General features: G+C 43.7%; 1 protein-coding gene across 2 annotated transcripts; it reads left to right on the plus strand.

The window, feature by feature from the left end:
• Nucleotides 1-4,859: 4,859 nt before the first annotated feature.
• Nucleotides 4,860-13,422, plus strand: csf2rb (colony stimulating factor 2 receptor subunit beta). Of its 2 annotated transcripts, none has more exons than XM_041957146.1 (15): nt 4,860-4,949; nt 6,390-6,619; nt 8,237-8,354; nt 8,581-8,762; nt 8,866-9,020; nt 9,146-9,290; nt 9,572-9,704; nt 9,812-9,966; nt 10,320-10,453; nt 10,547-10,721; nt 10,854-10,950; nt 11,199-11,265; nt 11,373-11,452; nt 11,559-11,721; nt 11,969-13,422. In XM_041957146.1, exons 2-15 carry the CDS (start codon nt 6,514-6,516, stop codon nt 12,377-12,379), a joined length of 2,121 nt encoding a protein of 706 aa, XP_041813080.1. In that variant the 5' UTR covers nt 4,860-4,949; nt 6,390-6,513; the 3' UTR covers nt 12,380-13,422. The 2 variants fall into 2 exon arrangements, with proteins under 2 accessions (XP_041813080.1, XP_041813079.1); XM_041957145.1 differs by having other exon boundaries at nt 10,547-10,727; nt 11,969-13,421.
• The last annotated feature ends 3,614 nt before the right edge of the window (nt 13,423-17,036 follow it).

Consider the following 17,036-nt stretch of genomic DNA (forward strand, 5'->3'; position numbering starts at 1 on the left):
GATAAATTCATGCTCCCGTACACTGTCGGAGCGACACAAGGCAGGATTTATCACAGCAAATCATTGGGCAGAAATCACAAAACGGGACAGCATTTGAAATTGAAATTCAAAAGCAGTGGAGCAGAGAAAGCTGGCCGCACCTTTAGTAAAATAAAAAGCCGTGACAAACTACTGTCACATGCAAATAAATAACCCTGGTAGAGTGGAAAAAAGTAACCCAAACAAACACTAATCTGATGCCCTTCATTTTTCTTCTTGTGCACATTTGCCAACGAGGCTGAACAGGATGCACGCTGCTATAGCTGTTAGTGTAGAAAAGGAAACAACAGTGTCCTGTTGGTTCCTGCTCGGTCGTGCAGACCGTGTCAACCTCTGTTATTGTTCCTTAAACTTCAATCATGTTAAAATGTGCAAGCACGCACACTGAGCGTGCTTTCTTACACACTGGAAAAGTGTTTTTTGGTTTATATTCATATCTATGAAACTGAAAATGGAAACACACCGTGGCTGTTGGCATTTCATTTGGGGCATGAGGAGATGATGTTATTTACCCTTCACTAAAACAGAGAGATAAAGTCATTCGAACAGAAACGGATTTGATCCCCCAGAGGTGGTTGCATAATTAAATAACTCTCAATCCAAACCTCTGGTACTCAGCACCACTTCAGTTCAGCCTGTACAAATTGAAGGCTCATTTCTGTTTATCCTCCCCAGACTGAGAACAAACTTTTGAGGGAAGATTGAAATAAACTACTTTTTGAGCAGTCGTCTGTTTTCTTGAAGAATTTCACCAGCATGTTGTTTTCTACTCCTTTATTCTTATCTTTATTCAGGAGTGCGGTCTTTCGATTTGGGAGAGCAGAAGCAGAGCCAATCTGAGCCCAGGCTGGGGCTATTTGAGTGCGAGCAGGCGGGGTTTTAAAGGAAAGCACTGCAAATTCTTAATAAATCAATGAGTCATGCTCTTAAATTGAAAGTCCAGTCTCTTGAATAACAGTAGGGAAAAAGCCCCACGCTTGCATCCATGCATCTACAGCAGAGGTGTGAGCTCACACGCAGCAGCTGTTGTTTGCGACCACTAGGTGGCACAGTTGAGGTGGAACTGACATTGCAAAACTGCCCGGAAAGTTCAAAGTGACGTTATTCAAATGTTCGGAAATTTTACCATTGTGTTATTGTATGACTACTATTGTTGTATTATGCAAATTCATTCCAGTAATGAACTTTTATTTTACTTTAATGTTTCAGTGTTATTATACTACTCAGCTAAATTTCAGAGGCAAATATTACTCTCTGACAGGAATCACGATGCCCAACAAGAACTTTTACTTTGAAGAGAAATCTTGAATGCAGGTCTTTTATGTCTAACAGAGCATTTTTACCATTATTTGAGTAAAATGTGTGAGTACTCCTTAAACTACCACCCCGAAACCCCTCAGAATACATTAGAAGAGTGACCTCGTGCTCACTATTGACACTATTAACACACTGCTCCTTCTCTCTTTTTTTATGTATTTCTCATGTTCTGTGTTTTGGCCATTTGTGATTCGTTACTCAAACGTCAAGCAGCTGACATGTAGAGATCAGAAAGCTGATTGACGAGTTCCTCATTGTTTCTGAGAACGAGGGGAAGATTCTTCCGTTCTTTCTCTGAGAATGAAGCCATTGTAGTCTTCCCAACACTCCCTGCACTGTGAAGTGCGAATACTGGCAAGTTTATAGCCACAGTTGCCAGTGGCTGAATGTTTGAGTTTGTGTTGCAAGGAAAAAGAGAAAACCTGAGAACCTGTAAGAAATTGAGGATATTTCGATGTTTTGAGCCCCTCGTGCACACTGTGTCTAAAGTCACGTTTTCATCTGTTTTATTTGAATAAATGGTTTGTTTACTGCGGGTCTTCACACGTTCTAGGGCATCGACTGTAAGGCAGCGACCATTTGGTTTAAGTGTCGCAAATGTGAGTTGTGTGAGTCACAGCACAAGTGGCAGCAGTTGAAATGAGGAATTGGTCATGCTGTATCTTCACTCATCATCAACTTTACACAGACTGAGGCGTTAAAGATTGTTAGCAGGAAGTCAGAGGTCAGGAGAGAGAAAGAGAAAGAAAGAAAGAAAGAAAGAAAGAAAGAAAGAAAGAAAGAAAGAAAGAAAGAAAAGGTCGGCTGAGTCTTTGAATAACAAATAGTCCGAATAATGAAGTTGACTTGACATGAACTGGCTTTTCGATCGGAAACAACAAACAGTGAACTCACCATCAGAGAAAATCTTTGTCTTTAAACTAAGGTTTTGTTCTGTATGATTCAGATCTGGTGATGTTTCTGGCCTTTCCCACGAGGCCTTAAAATGTCCTTTACATTTTTCATCTGCCTCTCTTTGTCACATTCATTTGGAGTGTTTTTTTCTTTTCTTCCTCGTGACCCAAAGGCATCACACTGCCTTGATGCGTCACAAAGCATCAAGATTTTAAAGTCATATTAAAACGTATAAAGCGTAACTGTTTAAATGTGATGCAAAGCGTGCTGCTGGAATCTGTGTGGCGGGCCAGTGTGGGCACTGACGAACCCGTCAAACTGGCTCTGTAGAAGACTGTTGATGCTTCAGAGAAAGATGTGAAAATCGTTTCTGAGTCAGAGTCAAGTCAGAGTTCAGTTTCTAATTTGTTTTTGAGTAATTAATATCGGCAGGAAAGCGAAAAGGGCTCCAAGAGCTGATTCAAAGTCAGTAAAAACCCATTTTCATTTGCGAAATAGAGGTTTATTATCCAATTAAATGTAGTCAGTTTGGTTTAAAGCTCCCCTCCAGCCATGTTTTAGGATGTATATAAAACACCAATAATGTGTTTCTGAAAAAACATTATATGATCTAAATTTAATTATTTCTCCCTCATTAAAATATGCTTAATCTATGATGATGCAAATACGTGTCATTTTAAAAGTTTTTCTACTTCATAGGAGTTCCTGATCCTCAGTGTTTGTGCAATAAACGCTTCAGGTTTCCACATCTCACTTGCGTGAGTTGAATACTGGACTGGGATTGGCTTCCAGACTAATTGTGATGTCACAAATCGTGCAGGTAGGCCCGCCTCTGTAACACTGGATTGTTAATGAGCACAGACAAACTTTCCACTTTCAGCAGATGAAAGTGAAAACAGGCTTCTAGTGTCAAACTCTGCACGTACATCAGTCTGCACAGTGAAGCTCGACCATTCAACTGAAGCAACAAGAAGAAAAAAAACAGTGTCGAGGAGAGGCAGGCTTTAAATTTATATTGTGTGGCCTATATTTATTTTTAACCAGCACAAACCTGACCAAAATCTATCTCTATGCTATTCTGTTCTATTCTTGCAGTAATGGCAATTTAAATGCTGATTTAGTGACTGTGGTTGGCCTGAACTGGTGACTGAAATGTTCTGACTCAATATGAGTTCTGACTCTGAACCAGAATAACTGTCAGTATCATAACTGGAAAGCAGAGAGCTGAGCTCTTGTTTAAAATGAAACGCTTACCGATGTTTCACTGACATTTAAATAGAGCAAAGAGAGAAAAGAAAATTACAAATGAATTGTAACCTTTAACTACACCTATAAAATAGTATAGAACTTTATATGGCAAGCATAACCAGAACTTTAAATCAAAATGTGACTGTTTGGTTCAGAACATATCATCAAAATGAACTTATTAAACCCTTCGTTTGCAGGCACCAGCACAACTACCTCAAAATTGTACTTACATAAATGTGCTTACTTTCCAGCTTAATTAAATTAATTAAAATAATTCAATAATTCATTAATTTAAACTTTTGTCTCGTATAATAATTTCTTCTACTTCCTAGTCAATCTAATCTAATCTAATCTAATCTAATCTAATCTAATCTAATCCAACCGAATAGAATAGAATAGAATAGAATAGAATAGAATAATCTAACCTAATCTAATCTAATCTAATCTAATATAACCTAATCTAATCTAATCTAACCTAAAACTAATCTAATCTAATCTAATCTGACCTAATCTAACCTAATATGATCTAATCTAACCTAATGTAATCTAATCTAGATCTCAGGAAGTGTTTGCACCACATGAACCATCTCTGGCTGATGACTCTCTCCTCCCACCTCTGACCCAGCCTGCTCTGTGGGGCTTTTAAAGTCATTTGGAAAGTGCAAAATATCTGAGGCAGCGGTTTACCGTAAATCAGACAGATTTATTGAAAGCAGCCGTGCACGCAGATAAGTGAATGAACAAAAGGGCCGTGATTTGAAATTGTAGATGACTGGAACGATCTCACGATCTCTATCTGAGCTTTTCATCTGCATGCGGCAGAGCCGTGCTGCTATCTCAAAGCATGCGGTCGATTAACCGCTGATAATTTTAGCTTACTTGCTGATCTTGAATAAGCACCCTCGTGAAACCATGACATGTATTCTCTGTGAGAGCAGGAAGAAAAACTGGTTTGATTTATTGCATTTGAAGAGGAAATGTGAAAGAAAGTGAATGCTGCTTGTTGCTTGCCTGACTTGGTTTCAGCTGATTTGTCCGTTTTTACTCTTTACTGTTACAACTTCCTAATATATACCAAAGATGCACCACAGGAGATCACTGGATCTGTCTTTAACTGCAGTAGCTGCACCTCCCAGTGGCTCCTCCACACGTTTTTCACACACGGGCGCTCAGTAAATCCACAAGGGTGGCCGCGGCACCCGCTTTGATTGCGCCCCCGGTGGCTCCAGAATAACTGGAGGTTTCAAACGAACAACCAGTAGCTGGAGCGTTTTGCGCATTAAAACACATGATGTTGTGTTGATGCCAGAAAGACATTATCACTGTGGTCAGAAAGAGGAACCTGAAGCTGTCACAGAGGAAACTCCCACAGAGTTCTCGACAGTGTTCATGAGGAGCTGGCTGACAAGAAGGAAGCAATGGTGACAGACGGGCGAAGGAAATCATGTGAGGTAGGTAACTGGAAGGATTTACTGCGTTTGCTTCTGTTTGGATGCTTTGTTAGTGTCACGGTTGTTTCATATTGGTTTTATCTGTCACAGTTGGAGGTCATATAGGGTGAGGTTAATGTGTGTTCAGCTCTCTTTTGCCATGAAGGCATCAGGACACATTTATCTGGAGGACGTCAAAGGCAGCTGGACTTCTTGGTCTTCATTCTGATATTAAAAAGTGCTGAGCGGCGCTTTGACATCCACTTACTTAGAAATTAGCTGGATTACAGTGAATTTACAGTGGCCAGCATTGTGTAACATGGCCACATTTAACTCGGTTTCAATTCATTCCCACTCTCGGCCGCCGTCATGTGCAGGTTGTCTTCAATACCTGTTCGATTTCAAGGTTTCACGTCAGCCTGCCGCCCAATGTGATCTCCCGCATGCAGACGATAAAAGGAGGCTATTTGGTTTCAGAATCAGTGTCGGCTTCCCACATTCTCCTGGTGGGTTTTCCCCCGAAGCTGCTACTGTAAACAGCAGCACAGGCAGAAGTGGAGCCTCTCATGCATGAGCGACCCTTAAAATCCCCCCTCTGGTGTTACCATTGATTCCACCGTGCTGAGGTTATCACACCTCCCCTCTTTCTTTTTTCACGTTTTATTTGAAGATGTTCTAACTGTGAAGAGGGTTGCACACACACACACAAAGATTTTGCACAAGTCTTGCTACAAAACAAGCAAAATAGTTTAAATTCAATACTATTTCTTGTCATTTGTATTCTGAGACCTGCAGTAAAATGTATGAATGTATTAAAAGTATTGACAAATGAATGAATTAAAGCTTTGACAACAAATGTGTGTTCAAGCTAGTAATTATTCCATATTCAGTCACATTATCATCCATCTACATGCAGAATTGTAGAAATCGTGTAATTTTTTCACCTTTTTTGTTGTCATTACTAGAAGCTCTTAATGGATTTGCAGTAAAATTTAAGGTGCAGGATACATTTACAATCATAAACTACATGGTTGAGTTAAATGTGTGGCCCTCTTAAAGGCGCTTTTAGGTGCAGACAAGTTTTAAAGACAAAACAAACACAATAAAACAAATGATAATGAATTGAACATTCAGAACTTAATGGAAGCAGGATTTGCATGATGCTCTTGTAAACAACTACCTGTCGGCCTGGCAGAGTTGCAAACCGCTCATGTGCGCAGTCGATATTTGGTGTTTTTCGTTGATGTGCGTCTCCAGAGACAGAATGTGTGTCTTTTTAATATCACATGTGAGAGAGAGAGATAAGAGACAGGCGGATGTGTGGCGACAACCCACAACAAGCAGACATTCAAAGCGGAAGTGAGTGCTCGTAGTGTGGTCATGACTCATTTCTTCATTATTTCTAGTAAATGAACAAATCATCTCATTACCCTTTACCCGTTCCTCCCTGTGTGTGCCCAGCCTCCCCTCTCCTCCACAGGAGACTTGACGATGTGAATGCACACAGTAACGTTTGGTGAGACCGACTCAGGAAAAAAATAGGGAGGGTGGGGGGGCGTGCTCCCGGCTGTGTCTGTCTCCAGGAATGATGCCTCTCTTCTGTATCGCGCTTTGGTCAGCGCTCCCTCCTCTAGCTCTTTTCTCGGGTCCAGACCGTTGCAGCATCCATGCAAGCAGCAGCTCACAGAACAGTAAGTCTCTGCGGCGTTCACCTGCAGCACTCAGCACTGTTTGGGAACTTGAATGCTTGAAAATCTTTTGAAGTTCATCAGTTTTTGATATTTTAGATCAGAAATTGGATCATTGCTCAGATAAATCTCTAGATATATGGATGGGTTTTTTTTTTGTTTTTGTTTTTTTGCAGTTTGTGTGATACATCATATGAATATAAAGGATGGTTACAATCAGTGGTTGACTTTAACTAAGCATATTTACTCAAGTACTGTGCTTAAGTGCCGTTTTGAAGTGTTTGCTCTTTGCTTGAGATTTTCTGCTCCTTTATTCTTCTGCTCCACCAAACTTCAGTGGGAAAACTGTGCTTTTAACTCCACTGCTAAGTCTTGTGCAAAATGTGTTGTCAGCCTCTAAAATGTGATCAGTCGTTCAGTGAAAGAGAATCAGAGTCAGGTTTATTGTCAGGCAGTTTTTCACATTCGAGGACTTTGCCTCGGTGTTTTGGTGCATAACGAAAATAATAATGATAAGAAGAATCCAAAGAAAGATAAAAAAGTAAGTACTGCGAGTCAAGAAGCATAAATAAAAAATAAAACAAGAAAATCTGAACAAACATTGGAAAAAAAAGTACAATGTGTTATTAAAATGAAAGAGCTGTGCAGTTTTGTGCAGGAATGTGCAAAAGGTCACAGTGTGCAGTATCAGAATATCTGAAATGTACATGTAGCAATCAAAAAAAAGATGTGCGTCAATGTAACGCAGAGTCAGATTGAGTCACATGGCACGGAACTTCAGTTAATGTGTAAGGTTAACGGGGGGGGGATCAGTGTCAGTGGGGGTCAGCTGTGTGACAGAGATGTTGAGAGCTGGTTAACTTGTGACTGCAGAGATGTGGACGTCCTAAACAGGAACATTTACTGAAGCTTGACAGAGGAGAACAGTGAAGAGCAGCGTCTGTAAAGCCGCCCAGTCCTGGCCAAAGCCTCGCTGTAACCATTAGATTTACTGCATGTCCCAGTGATGAGTGATGGATGCTAAAACAAGAGACTACGCCTGCTTAGGTCCCGTCATATGGTTCCCTCAGGTCACATGTAATACATTCGAAGGAGCCAGTGTTGAGCACAGCCTGCTATGACCTTTTTTGTTGTCATTACTAGAAGCTCTTAAAGGACCATAATGGATTTTCAGTGAAATTTAAGGTGCAGGATACATTTACAATCATAAACTACATGGTTGAGTTAAATGTGTGGCCCTCTTACAGGCGCTTTTAGGTGCAGACAATCAAGTTTTAAAGAAAAAACAAACACAATAAAACAAATGATAATGAGGTCACATGTAATACATTCGAAGGAGCCAGTGATGAGCACAGCCTGCTATGACCTCTGTGTCCAGCCTTATCAGGACAGCTGCACTGTCCTGCCGAGGAGACAGAAAGTTTGCCCTGTTATCTTTCAGGTCTAAAGAGGGAGGGAATCCACAGGCTGCAGTCAGTCAGGAAGGAGGGCTTGAAGTTAGATTTTCTTATCAAAAGTAGAAAAAGTGCATAGTAGGAATATTCCAGCAAATCAACTTGCCACAGGAATCTTCTGAATCCATGTTTTCTTCTTCTTTCTTCCTTCTTCCTGCCCACCCAGAGTCTCCACTGCTGAAATCTTTACAGTGCTACAATGACTATGCATCCTATGTCCACTGCGAGTGGAGCGAGCACGGGAACACAACGCTGCAGCTCTGGTTCAAGACACAAAACAACAGGTAAAACCAGAAGAGGGGCCAGGACGAGAGCAGGGGGAGCAAAGAGACACTCAGTAACAAGGCCGGGGCTGGGTAGTTGTAGAGGACTGACATCAAAGACAGCGTTTTATATGGCACTGCATTGAAAGATTAAAACTAATTTGTTTCACGACGCAGGATATAGTGTAGGATTATGGGGTTATGTCAGAGTTTTCCATCCCTCAGTTCTGTGTCCGTGTCCCTGCAGGGAGCAGTGTTTGCCTTACGGCCCTGCAGCACAAGACACAAGTGAGCACAGGACGGTCCAGTGCAGGTATAAAACTAGTGCTCTTTCCATCGGCATCAGACACACTGTCTTCTTCCTCAAAGAGAAGACAGAAACCCTCTGCTCATCTGTCCCACGCAAGCCTCTGGCTCTGTCTCAGCGCTGTGAGTTCACACGACATCAGTCACAAATGAACACATTTAAAGCAAACATTTGAATGCAGTGCCATCACTTCCACCGCTGGCTGCGTGCTTCTGTGTTGTACAGTGAGAGCGCGGCCACCAGTCGGTCTGTCCACGCACGATGCAGGTGACGGAGGCCGACGGCTCAGCTGGTCCAGCCCCTACCCCTCCTCCTCCTCCCTGAACAGGAACATCACATATCAGCTCCGCTACAGGACGGACAGGCAGGACAACTGGACGGTTAGCATCAAACATGCTGGACATGTGGACAAGTGTAGTTAATGTATCACCACGCACACGATGCTCTGTTCCAAAGATGTCTTTGACCTTGACTTCAGCATTTGCTCTCCTGATGCTCTCTGCAGACTGAGAGTGTCACAAACACCAGTCTGACACTCGAGAAGCGGCTGTTGCTTCCAGGTCACAGGTATGAAGCCAAGGTGAGGGCCCGGACCAGCGTGGGCCAGTGGAGCCACTGGAGTCCTGTGGCGACGTGGCAGACTGAGCAGGGTGAGTCCAGGACAGCATTCAGCATCATTTAAAACCTAAACGCGACCCATTAACAAAACTGGCACAAATTAGCTTCAACTCTGACATTTAACCATTTGTGTATTTAATGAGTTGGATCATTTTACTCCAGAAGGGTCTTCTCTTGCGAAACAGACCCCGCTCCTTATCTCCTGTCCTCACATTTCTAATCTTCTCTCCTCCGTCCGTTTTTATGGGAGCCGGGGAAAAGTCTGGAGCTCTGCAGCTGTTGCTATCAGCTCTCTCTCTCTTTCTGGCTCTAGACGCCGGGCAGTTTCCCAGCTTGCATTGTGTGCTGGACGGGGAGAAGGAGGTGATGTGCAGCTGGGAGGTCAGCAGAGAGCAGGCTCACTTCATTACCCACCAGCTGGCCTGTCGACGCAACCAGACTGCACCGTAAGACAAGTGTGACGCTGACAACGCCACCTGGTTATCCTTCATTCTTCCATTCATGTGACCACCCCCCCCCCCCCCCCCCCCCCCCTTTTAATCCCTGCCTTCAGGTCTGAGAGATGCTGCGTGAACCCGACAGTCACTTCTGACCTCAGCGGGACGGTGCTGAGGTACAGCTGCTCACTGACTGTCACCGACCCTGCACATCTGCTGCTGGAGCTCCTACCAACACGCAATGCCAAGGTTTTTGAGGCCAACCAACACAGTGAGTCGACACGAGACAGAGGGCACAGCGTTATAGGAGAGACTGAGAGGAGGTGGGGAGGCGGGGGGTAGAGATAACGTGTCCTGCCAAATTAAACACACAGCAGGGCGATAAAACTGCAGGAAGCTGTGCAGACACACAGAGCACAGCAGCTGAGAGGTGATTGAGTGCCCCCACCTAGTGTCTGAACGCCGCTACTGCACCCCAGTCAGTGTCTTAGCAGCCAATCAGAGAAGATAGTTTTAAGTCAAAAGTCAGAGAACTGAGCTGTTTACAGTAGTCGCCATGCAAATATGAAAAGCTATAATGTTGAAAAATGCAAAACCTCTACAAAGTCATCTCTTGTTGCGCAGTTCGTCCCGACCCCCCACAGCAGGTAAAGGTGTGGGAGAAAGGCAGCAGCTGGATCGTGGAATGGACTGAACCGAACAAAGACCCCATACTCACATACTATTATCAGCTCTGCTATTACAGGATACAGGATAAGGTGACAAACGTTTAACAACGCTCTCATACACATGATCAAACATGCCTTAAACACACACACTAACTGGCAAAACTGAATGCATTTCTGTCTCAGAAATGTTCTATCAGGAACATTTCAGAGGGGTCCACGTCCCTGAACATCCTGGTGGCTTCTCTGGCCCCGTCCCAGCGCTACCAGGTGAAGGTCAGGTCCCTGATCGTCCCCGGAGAGGATTCCATCTACGGGGGGATCCCCTCTGAATGGACTGATCCTGTGGACTGGACCTCAAGTGAGGGTACTGTACAGCAGCAGCATGCACACAAATACAGACAGTGTCGATGCTGATATTTGTTTTTTTCTGGATGAAGTGTTTGAATTCTCATCATTATCACCATTTCTGGTGTTTTCTGTGCCCTGACAGCCACCTGGTCCCTCACCACCCTGATCTATTTCTCCGTCAGCGTGTGTGTGGCCGCAGTCTTCCTCATGCTCTACTGCACCATTCCAGCTTGTCAAAGGTCCTTCGTTTTCTATACACATGCTTTATTAAAGATTAAAGTTAAATTAAATGTAACTGCAGCCATCAGATAAATGGAGTGGAGCACATGCATATTACAAAGTCTACAAAGTCTAAGTCTAAAATGCAATCAAATTAAGCCAGTAAATCTGAATGCATATATAGAACATTTAAAAATCAGTACTTCTCATTACTTTGCACTAAAGTGTGACCAAACTCTGTTTTACATACTTTACTTTTAACAAATAGGAGGGTAATTCTGTGGGTGGAGTCAGTTCCTTCTCCAGGCAAAAGCAAAATCCTGTCTGAGCTCAAGGTGAGACTGCGTCATTGTATAGTTTGATGCAACCGTTTCCATCGAGAAATGGTTCTGCATGTTTGTGTTTGTCTGATCGTAAACCAGGATGTGTTTTTGTGTGCCAGTCTGCCACCAGCCGGAACCTCATGCAGAGCGAGAACACGTCCATGTGCAAGGTGCAGCACTCGGACAGCGTGTCCACATGGTAATGCGCCCCGCACTCAGCTTTTCCAGACACAGACAGACAGATCATTTACAGACGACCCTCTGTTATCTGGCAAAAACACTTCCTGCTCTGCGTCTCCCCGCAGCTCCTCGGATGTTTCGCTGTGGCCAACCAAAGACAGTGAAAAAAAGTGTTTGGAGCAGGACGAGGGCTGCTGGAGGTGTGATAACCAGCACCCACTTGCTGTGGAGGTTAGCAGCTCTGACACGTCCTCCTTGAGCTTCAGCGGGCCGTACATCCTCTGTCAGGTCAGTCGCTCGCAGTCGCAGCCTGGGTCATCTCTATCTGGACACCTTCAGAAGCACTCGATGGGAATCAGAAACATGATATGAGATTCAAGATTTCATCTTTGTGCTTTTGTGTTTAGCTGCTGAAATATCTGTAGTCCAACATACATCATGTATTCCTACAGTTGCATCAGATATTTTAATTCAGTAGCACTTTAGTTTGTAGCCATTAAATGTCCTACTGAACAGCATTGTTACTGTCTGGCAGACATCAGAGTCAAACTTCAATCCAGTGGATGTCAAGTGTGGAGTGAGAGAGACAGACACCCCGTCAGATGACTCTGCGCCTCCTTCCCCTGTAAACTTCACCTTTTACGGGGAAGGTTACGTGCGTCTACCCAACCGAAACGAGTCCAGGTCCACACAGGATCTTGTATCTCACGGCGATGGCAGCACGAACACACACAGGCACGACAGCGCTGAGCAGGACCAGCGCCGCGCAGATGCCACGACGTGGCCAGATGACACGGACGTTCGGCCAGGCCTCGGCGAGCCCACCGCCAGCCACCAGCCTTCACCTTACACCTCAGGACCTTTCAGTCCCTGGCCTCAAGGGGGCACCATACAGGCCTCAGGGTACTGCCACCTTCCCACAGCCCACGTGCAGGCAGAAAAATAACCTGCAAGAGATGAGCATATCAGGACAGACCTATCAGGCTTCCTCAGCAGTGATTTTTGTTTTGTTTTTTTTATTCAGCTTTATTTTAAGCCACGTATGCTTCAATTTGAAAAATGCAATCATGCATATGAATAAGAGCTTTTTTTACACATTAGAAAGAATTGCTTGAGAACCATTTTGATGGTTTTATGACTTATCTGAGCAAACATCAGGTTAGTTGGATGACCAGTGGAGGGCAGTAGTGAGCTGAGCCCGTGAGTGTGCAAGTGAATCTAAGGGATGGACTTCATCTTAGCATAAATATATGTATATATATATATATATATATATATATATAGATGAAATTCATTTATTTTCTTGATTATATTCCCAAACATGTAAGATGTTTCATAAGGGCCATGTCTGTTTTACTACTTCCTCACATTCACTGGCTCTCTCACAGCTGAGATGAGGAGCGGAATGACGTACGTATGCATGTTTGCACAAAGGAGTGTGAGTTTGGATCTAGTGGGCGATGTTGTAGCCTATGTGTTGCTGAATGTATATGTACAGTGTTAACCGCATGCTGCTGTGTTGATACTGTTATACCGTGCGGCACCGGTGCTGTCGTTGTTTATTTTAGGCCTACAGAGATGATTGAAAGGAAATGACAAGGTACTGAAAAGATGTCAAAGCTACCTTTAATACATAGGCCAGGCCACTTCTTCAGGTATGTTATTTATCGTATATCTATTCTGATGTCAATAATTGATCATGAATGATTAATGCATCCGGTGAAATAATGGTTTGCTATGGTTAGCGATGTTTGCAGCTCTTTTACATTGTCATAGCAGATTTGTAAAATGTTTGTTGACAGTTTAAAAGGTACAACTAGCAAAAGCTGATGCAACAGTCCTGCAATAAATCCTGCCTTGACCAAGGTTATAACATTTAGTTTTTATTGAATGAACTGTTGGAGAAGTGTTGATTCAACGTAATGAATCGACATTAACCGTCATTTTGGAGGATGTAGTTTGTGGTGCTGTAGAATTGTGTTGCTCTGTTCCAACAGATATTTCTCATTCATATCAGTGAGGTTAGTCGGCCTCACTGCCATTAGTATTTTTACTCCATGAATCTACAAGTGAATGTATTTAAGCTTTTGATTTATAATTGCATTAATTTCGCCAGAGTCCAAAGCTTAAATGGCAGCACTGAGATCTGCTTCGGCAGGTTTAGCTACAGTTTTTCTACTCCATTACTGGGTATGTCTGCTGCCTCATTATTATTACCAAATTAATCAAAACTTTGATTTTCTTCGTTCCAGATAATAGAAGAATTCAGCTTTGTTTCACAAATATTCAACAAAAAGCTGTTTTCACTGAAATTACAAATATACACAACATCATAATTGTGGTGCTGTGTTTTGACTTTGTAGCCTATGGCAGAACTGTCCCTTCTGTCCATTCACATCACATGTACAATTAGCACCTACCGCATTTCATTCATTATACTAAACTTAATGTGGTTATTTTTTCCTTCATCTCATGCACTGTCGTTCGTTAACCTGGTCACACAACCAGTGTGTTTATATTTGTTATCAGGTGCAACATTTTCACATTAGACCTATGTAGCCTACATACATATAGCAATTTGGCAGCAGAGATCCGGGTGGATGTCACTGTCTGCAGAGCTGTGCATAGCTAGACTCTCTCTCGCTCACTCACACACACACACACACACACAACTTCACAGTGTTACGTAATTTATTGCCCTGTTTATCTCCACATCTGTCGAGCCTGACAGGGTCGCATGGAGCATTCAGGGTCTGTCAATTTCTGGAAGCAAATGTGAGTGTGTAAGGCATGTGTGGTGTACATGCATGTGTGAGGTCGCGATGCAAAATCACGCATTTACATCACGAACATATTGTGCCTGAGCGATGCATAAGCCGCTCTTGTTTCTGCGGAGAGAACACAATGCTGGAATTCCAGGCACGCTGATATCAACTTCCTGTGTTTTCAGCCCATCGTTAGGTACAACTTCCTGTCTGGTGAAGCTGAAGAGCGGCTTGACACACACTGACTCAGTCATGCTGCCCACAAAGACGTGACACTCATCTGTTTGGCCTTGACCGCGGTGGTGGAAGGCGAGGGGAAGGTGCGCTGGACGTGTTTTCTCAGCTTTCCTGGCTTTTTCAGATGCTCGGGCCCAAAAAACACATTCCTCACCGTCACCGTCAGAGGACTATTGTTCCCTGGAGAGGGAGGCAGCTTTGAGTGAGCGACTGAACGAGTGATAGATTCATATTGACCCTCATCGGTGAACAGAGAAAAGGACAGATAGAGGACAGAGGTGGGTGTCAGTGTTAGTGTGTATGTGCTTGATGACAGGGCAGTTATGTGGTCATCTGTGTACAGCGTGTCCCTGTCCTTTGTCGTACATAAAAACAGGAAAATAAAAGAGCTGGAAGGTGTAGGGAGTGCGTGGCGCCACACGGATGCTTGTGTAACCTCCTGTTCAAAGGCCTCCTGTTTCCTCACTACTGTTCATCAGGGAATCCAGGCCAGAGCGAAACAGTTATGCCAAAGATAAGACAATTAGACGCATTTTGTCAGGGCAGTTTAATGTCATCGCCTGGTTTCTTCTTCTTGCTTTTACTACGATCGTCTTGTCGTTGCTGATGGAGAAGACCTGGAACAAAGGCAGGGTTTGATTACAATTACAGTTTTCTCACTGGTGTTTAAAAATATACGTTTTGGCAAGAGTTTAAGAGACGATGGGATCCTCCGAAACATCCAAACAGATGAGATGAGAGAGGAGAGCAGAGCTTGAACAGGCTTTCAGTTAAGTAACACTGAGGCTGCTCCTGTTCTGCATGGATGCACATTCCCAGAGGTCCTCCACATGTTTCCACACCTGACTTCACACACACAAACTCCTCCATCACTTAGGAGGGCATCGTGTTCATTAATACTCTATTACATTTAACAACACCTGCTTCGCACTTCAAACAAAGCCTGATCCTAACCATGACCCCAACTTTGTATCAAGGCTTAAACCAGAGTCCAGAGAACGTGGCCGCAACTTTATGATGGCTGGCTTTTTACACCACCTGTGAGTGTGGTTGCAGTAGTAAATGCTTCCGCTGTACGAAGTGGTGGAAAAATACGCTATGGTTTTTGATGAATTTACTTGTGCTCAAGAGGCAGTTTAAAACCCTCAGTTTAATTCCAGGTACCCATGCAGACAGAGAGGGTTAGTCCAGCTACAGGGGGGAATCAAAGCTTGGACCTTCTTACCATGAGGCGATCAGGCCTGAGTGAGCTCTGAGGGTGTAAAAAGTATTTTTGGTATAATTGACAAATGTAGAAGTAGTCAAATGCTTCGATGCCTCATCTCGAGTTCAGTGAGCATGATGTAAACTGCAGGAACAAACCACCAATGAATTCCAACACGGTTAATGTTATGTAACAGGACTTGACTGGAACTAACCAGTGATAATGGGTGGGTCATGGTTCGTAATGGGGTTGGCCTTTGTCAAATTGTTCGTTAGGTTCTGGTCACGATGGGTCATTATATTGTTCCAATGGGTGTTTGCTGGTTAGGTAGCAGTGTTGTTGGGACCCAACAAGCCACATCGTCCTTTAAGGTCAACCAGTCAGCTATGAACCATCTCGTGTCTTTGGTCACAGTCTGTGGTCCCTCGGAGACCCTCCCACACTGTCATGGTGGTTGACCCCTGTGTGTGTTTGAATGAGCCTGAGCACGCCTGTGTGTGTTTGTCACAGTCAACAATCCTCCACGCACTCCTCTTCCCCGTCCTTGCTTGAAGCCCGCGGGGGGTTGGGAATTGTTCGGGCGCCCGCGCAAAAACAGGCATCCCACCTCGATGCTGAATTTGGAGACAGTCTGCTGTTTAGAAGTAGAACGTCTGTGTGAGATTGACGGCAGGGCAGCGGGAGGTAATGCATGAATGCACACCGAGTTGCAGGAGTCACGTAGAGGGGGATTAAGGGTGAGACGCGGATGCTGGGCAGCTTTCTGCTAGGTTTTCATTTGGTACAGACTTAATCCTGGTGATTTCTTTTACACATAATGTCAAGACGAACAGCGTGGCTCTTTAAGACCAAAATGTGTGAGGACCATAATTACAAAAACATACATGCAGTGTAAGAATTTCCTCTAAAGATGGTTTAAATCCAAGGGTATTAGCGTTTATTCATGATTCAAAGCCATTCCTCGCATGATTCCAGTTAAACAGGGGAGCAGATGACTTCTCGACTTGATAATCAGCAGACATAACTTTGCAGCTGCCTGCTGAGTTGGGGCTTTTTTGCAGCCAACAGTCAAGTGAGTAAATGTCAAAATAAAACCACAAACAGAGTGTGTGCCAGAGTTCACCTACACTACATCAACCCCCACTTTTTGTTTTCTCCCTCTCCTTTGTCGTATTGAACAAACCTCACTGCGCAGTGCTGAATACGCGTGAATCTAAGCAGTCCACATGTTGTCTCTGGAGAGCTGCAGACACATTGTGTAGACACAACACGCCAAACAGGATAGGTCTTGTGAAGTTGTCCACGCCATAAGCCGAGGTTTGCTTTCAGACACACTTCTGCTACAGTCACCAAGAGGCTGAATCCTCGTGACTTTGGTGATCGTCTGTCTTTTCCTC

The sequence above is a fragment of the Chelmon rostratus genome, chromosome 17, assembly GCF_017976325.1.
Source record: "Chelmon rostratus isolate fCheRos1 chromosome 17, fCheRos1.pri, whole genome shotgun sequence".
Lineage (NCBI taxonomy): Eukaryota > Metazoa > Chordata > Actinopteri > Chaetodontiformes > Chaetodontidae > Chelmon > Chelmon rostratus.

Bases quoted from the DNA above. Each gene is read 5' to 3' on its own strand.
- csf2rb (XM_041957145.1), top strand. From the start codon at position 6,514: ATGATGCCTCTCTTCTGTATCGCGCTTTGGTCAGCGCTCCCTCCTCTA. The intron at 10,951-11,198 runs GTCCTTCGTTTT...TTTAACAAATAG, and splicing joins ACCATTCCAGCTTGTCAAAG to GAGGGTAATTCTGTGGGTGG. The intron at 11,722-11,968 runs GTCAGTCGCTCG...ACTGTCTGGCAG, and splicing joins GGCCGTACATCCTCTGTCAG to ACATCAGAGTCAAACTTCAA.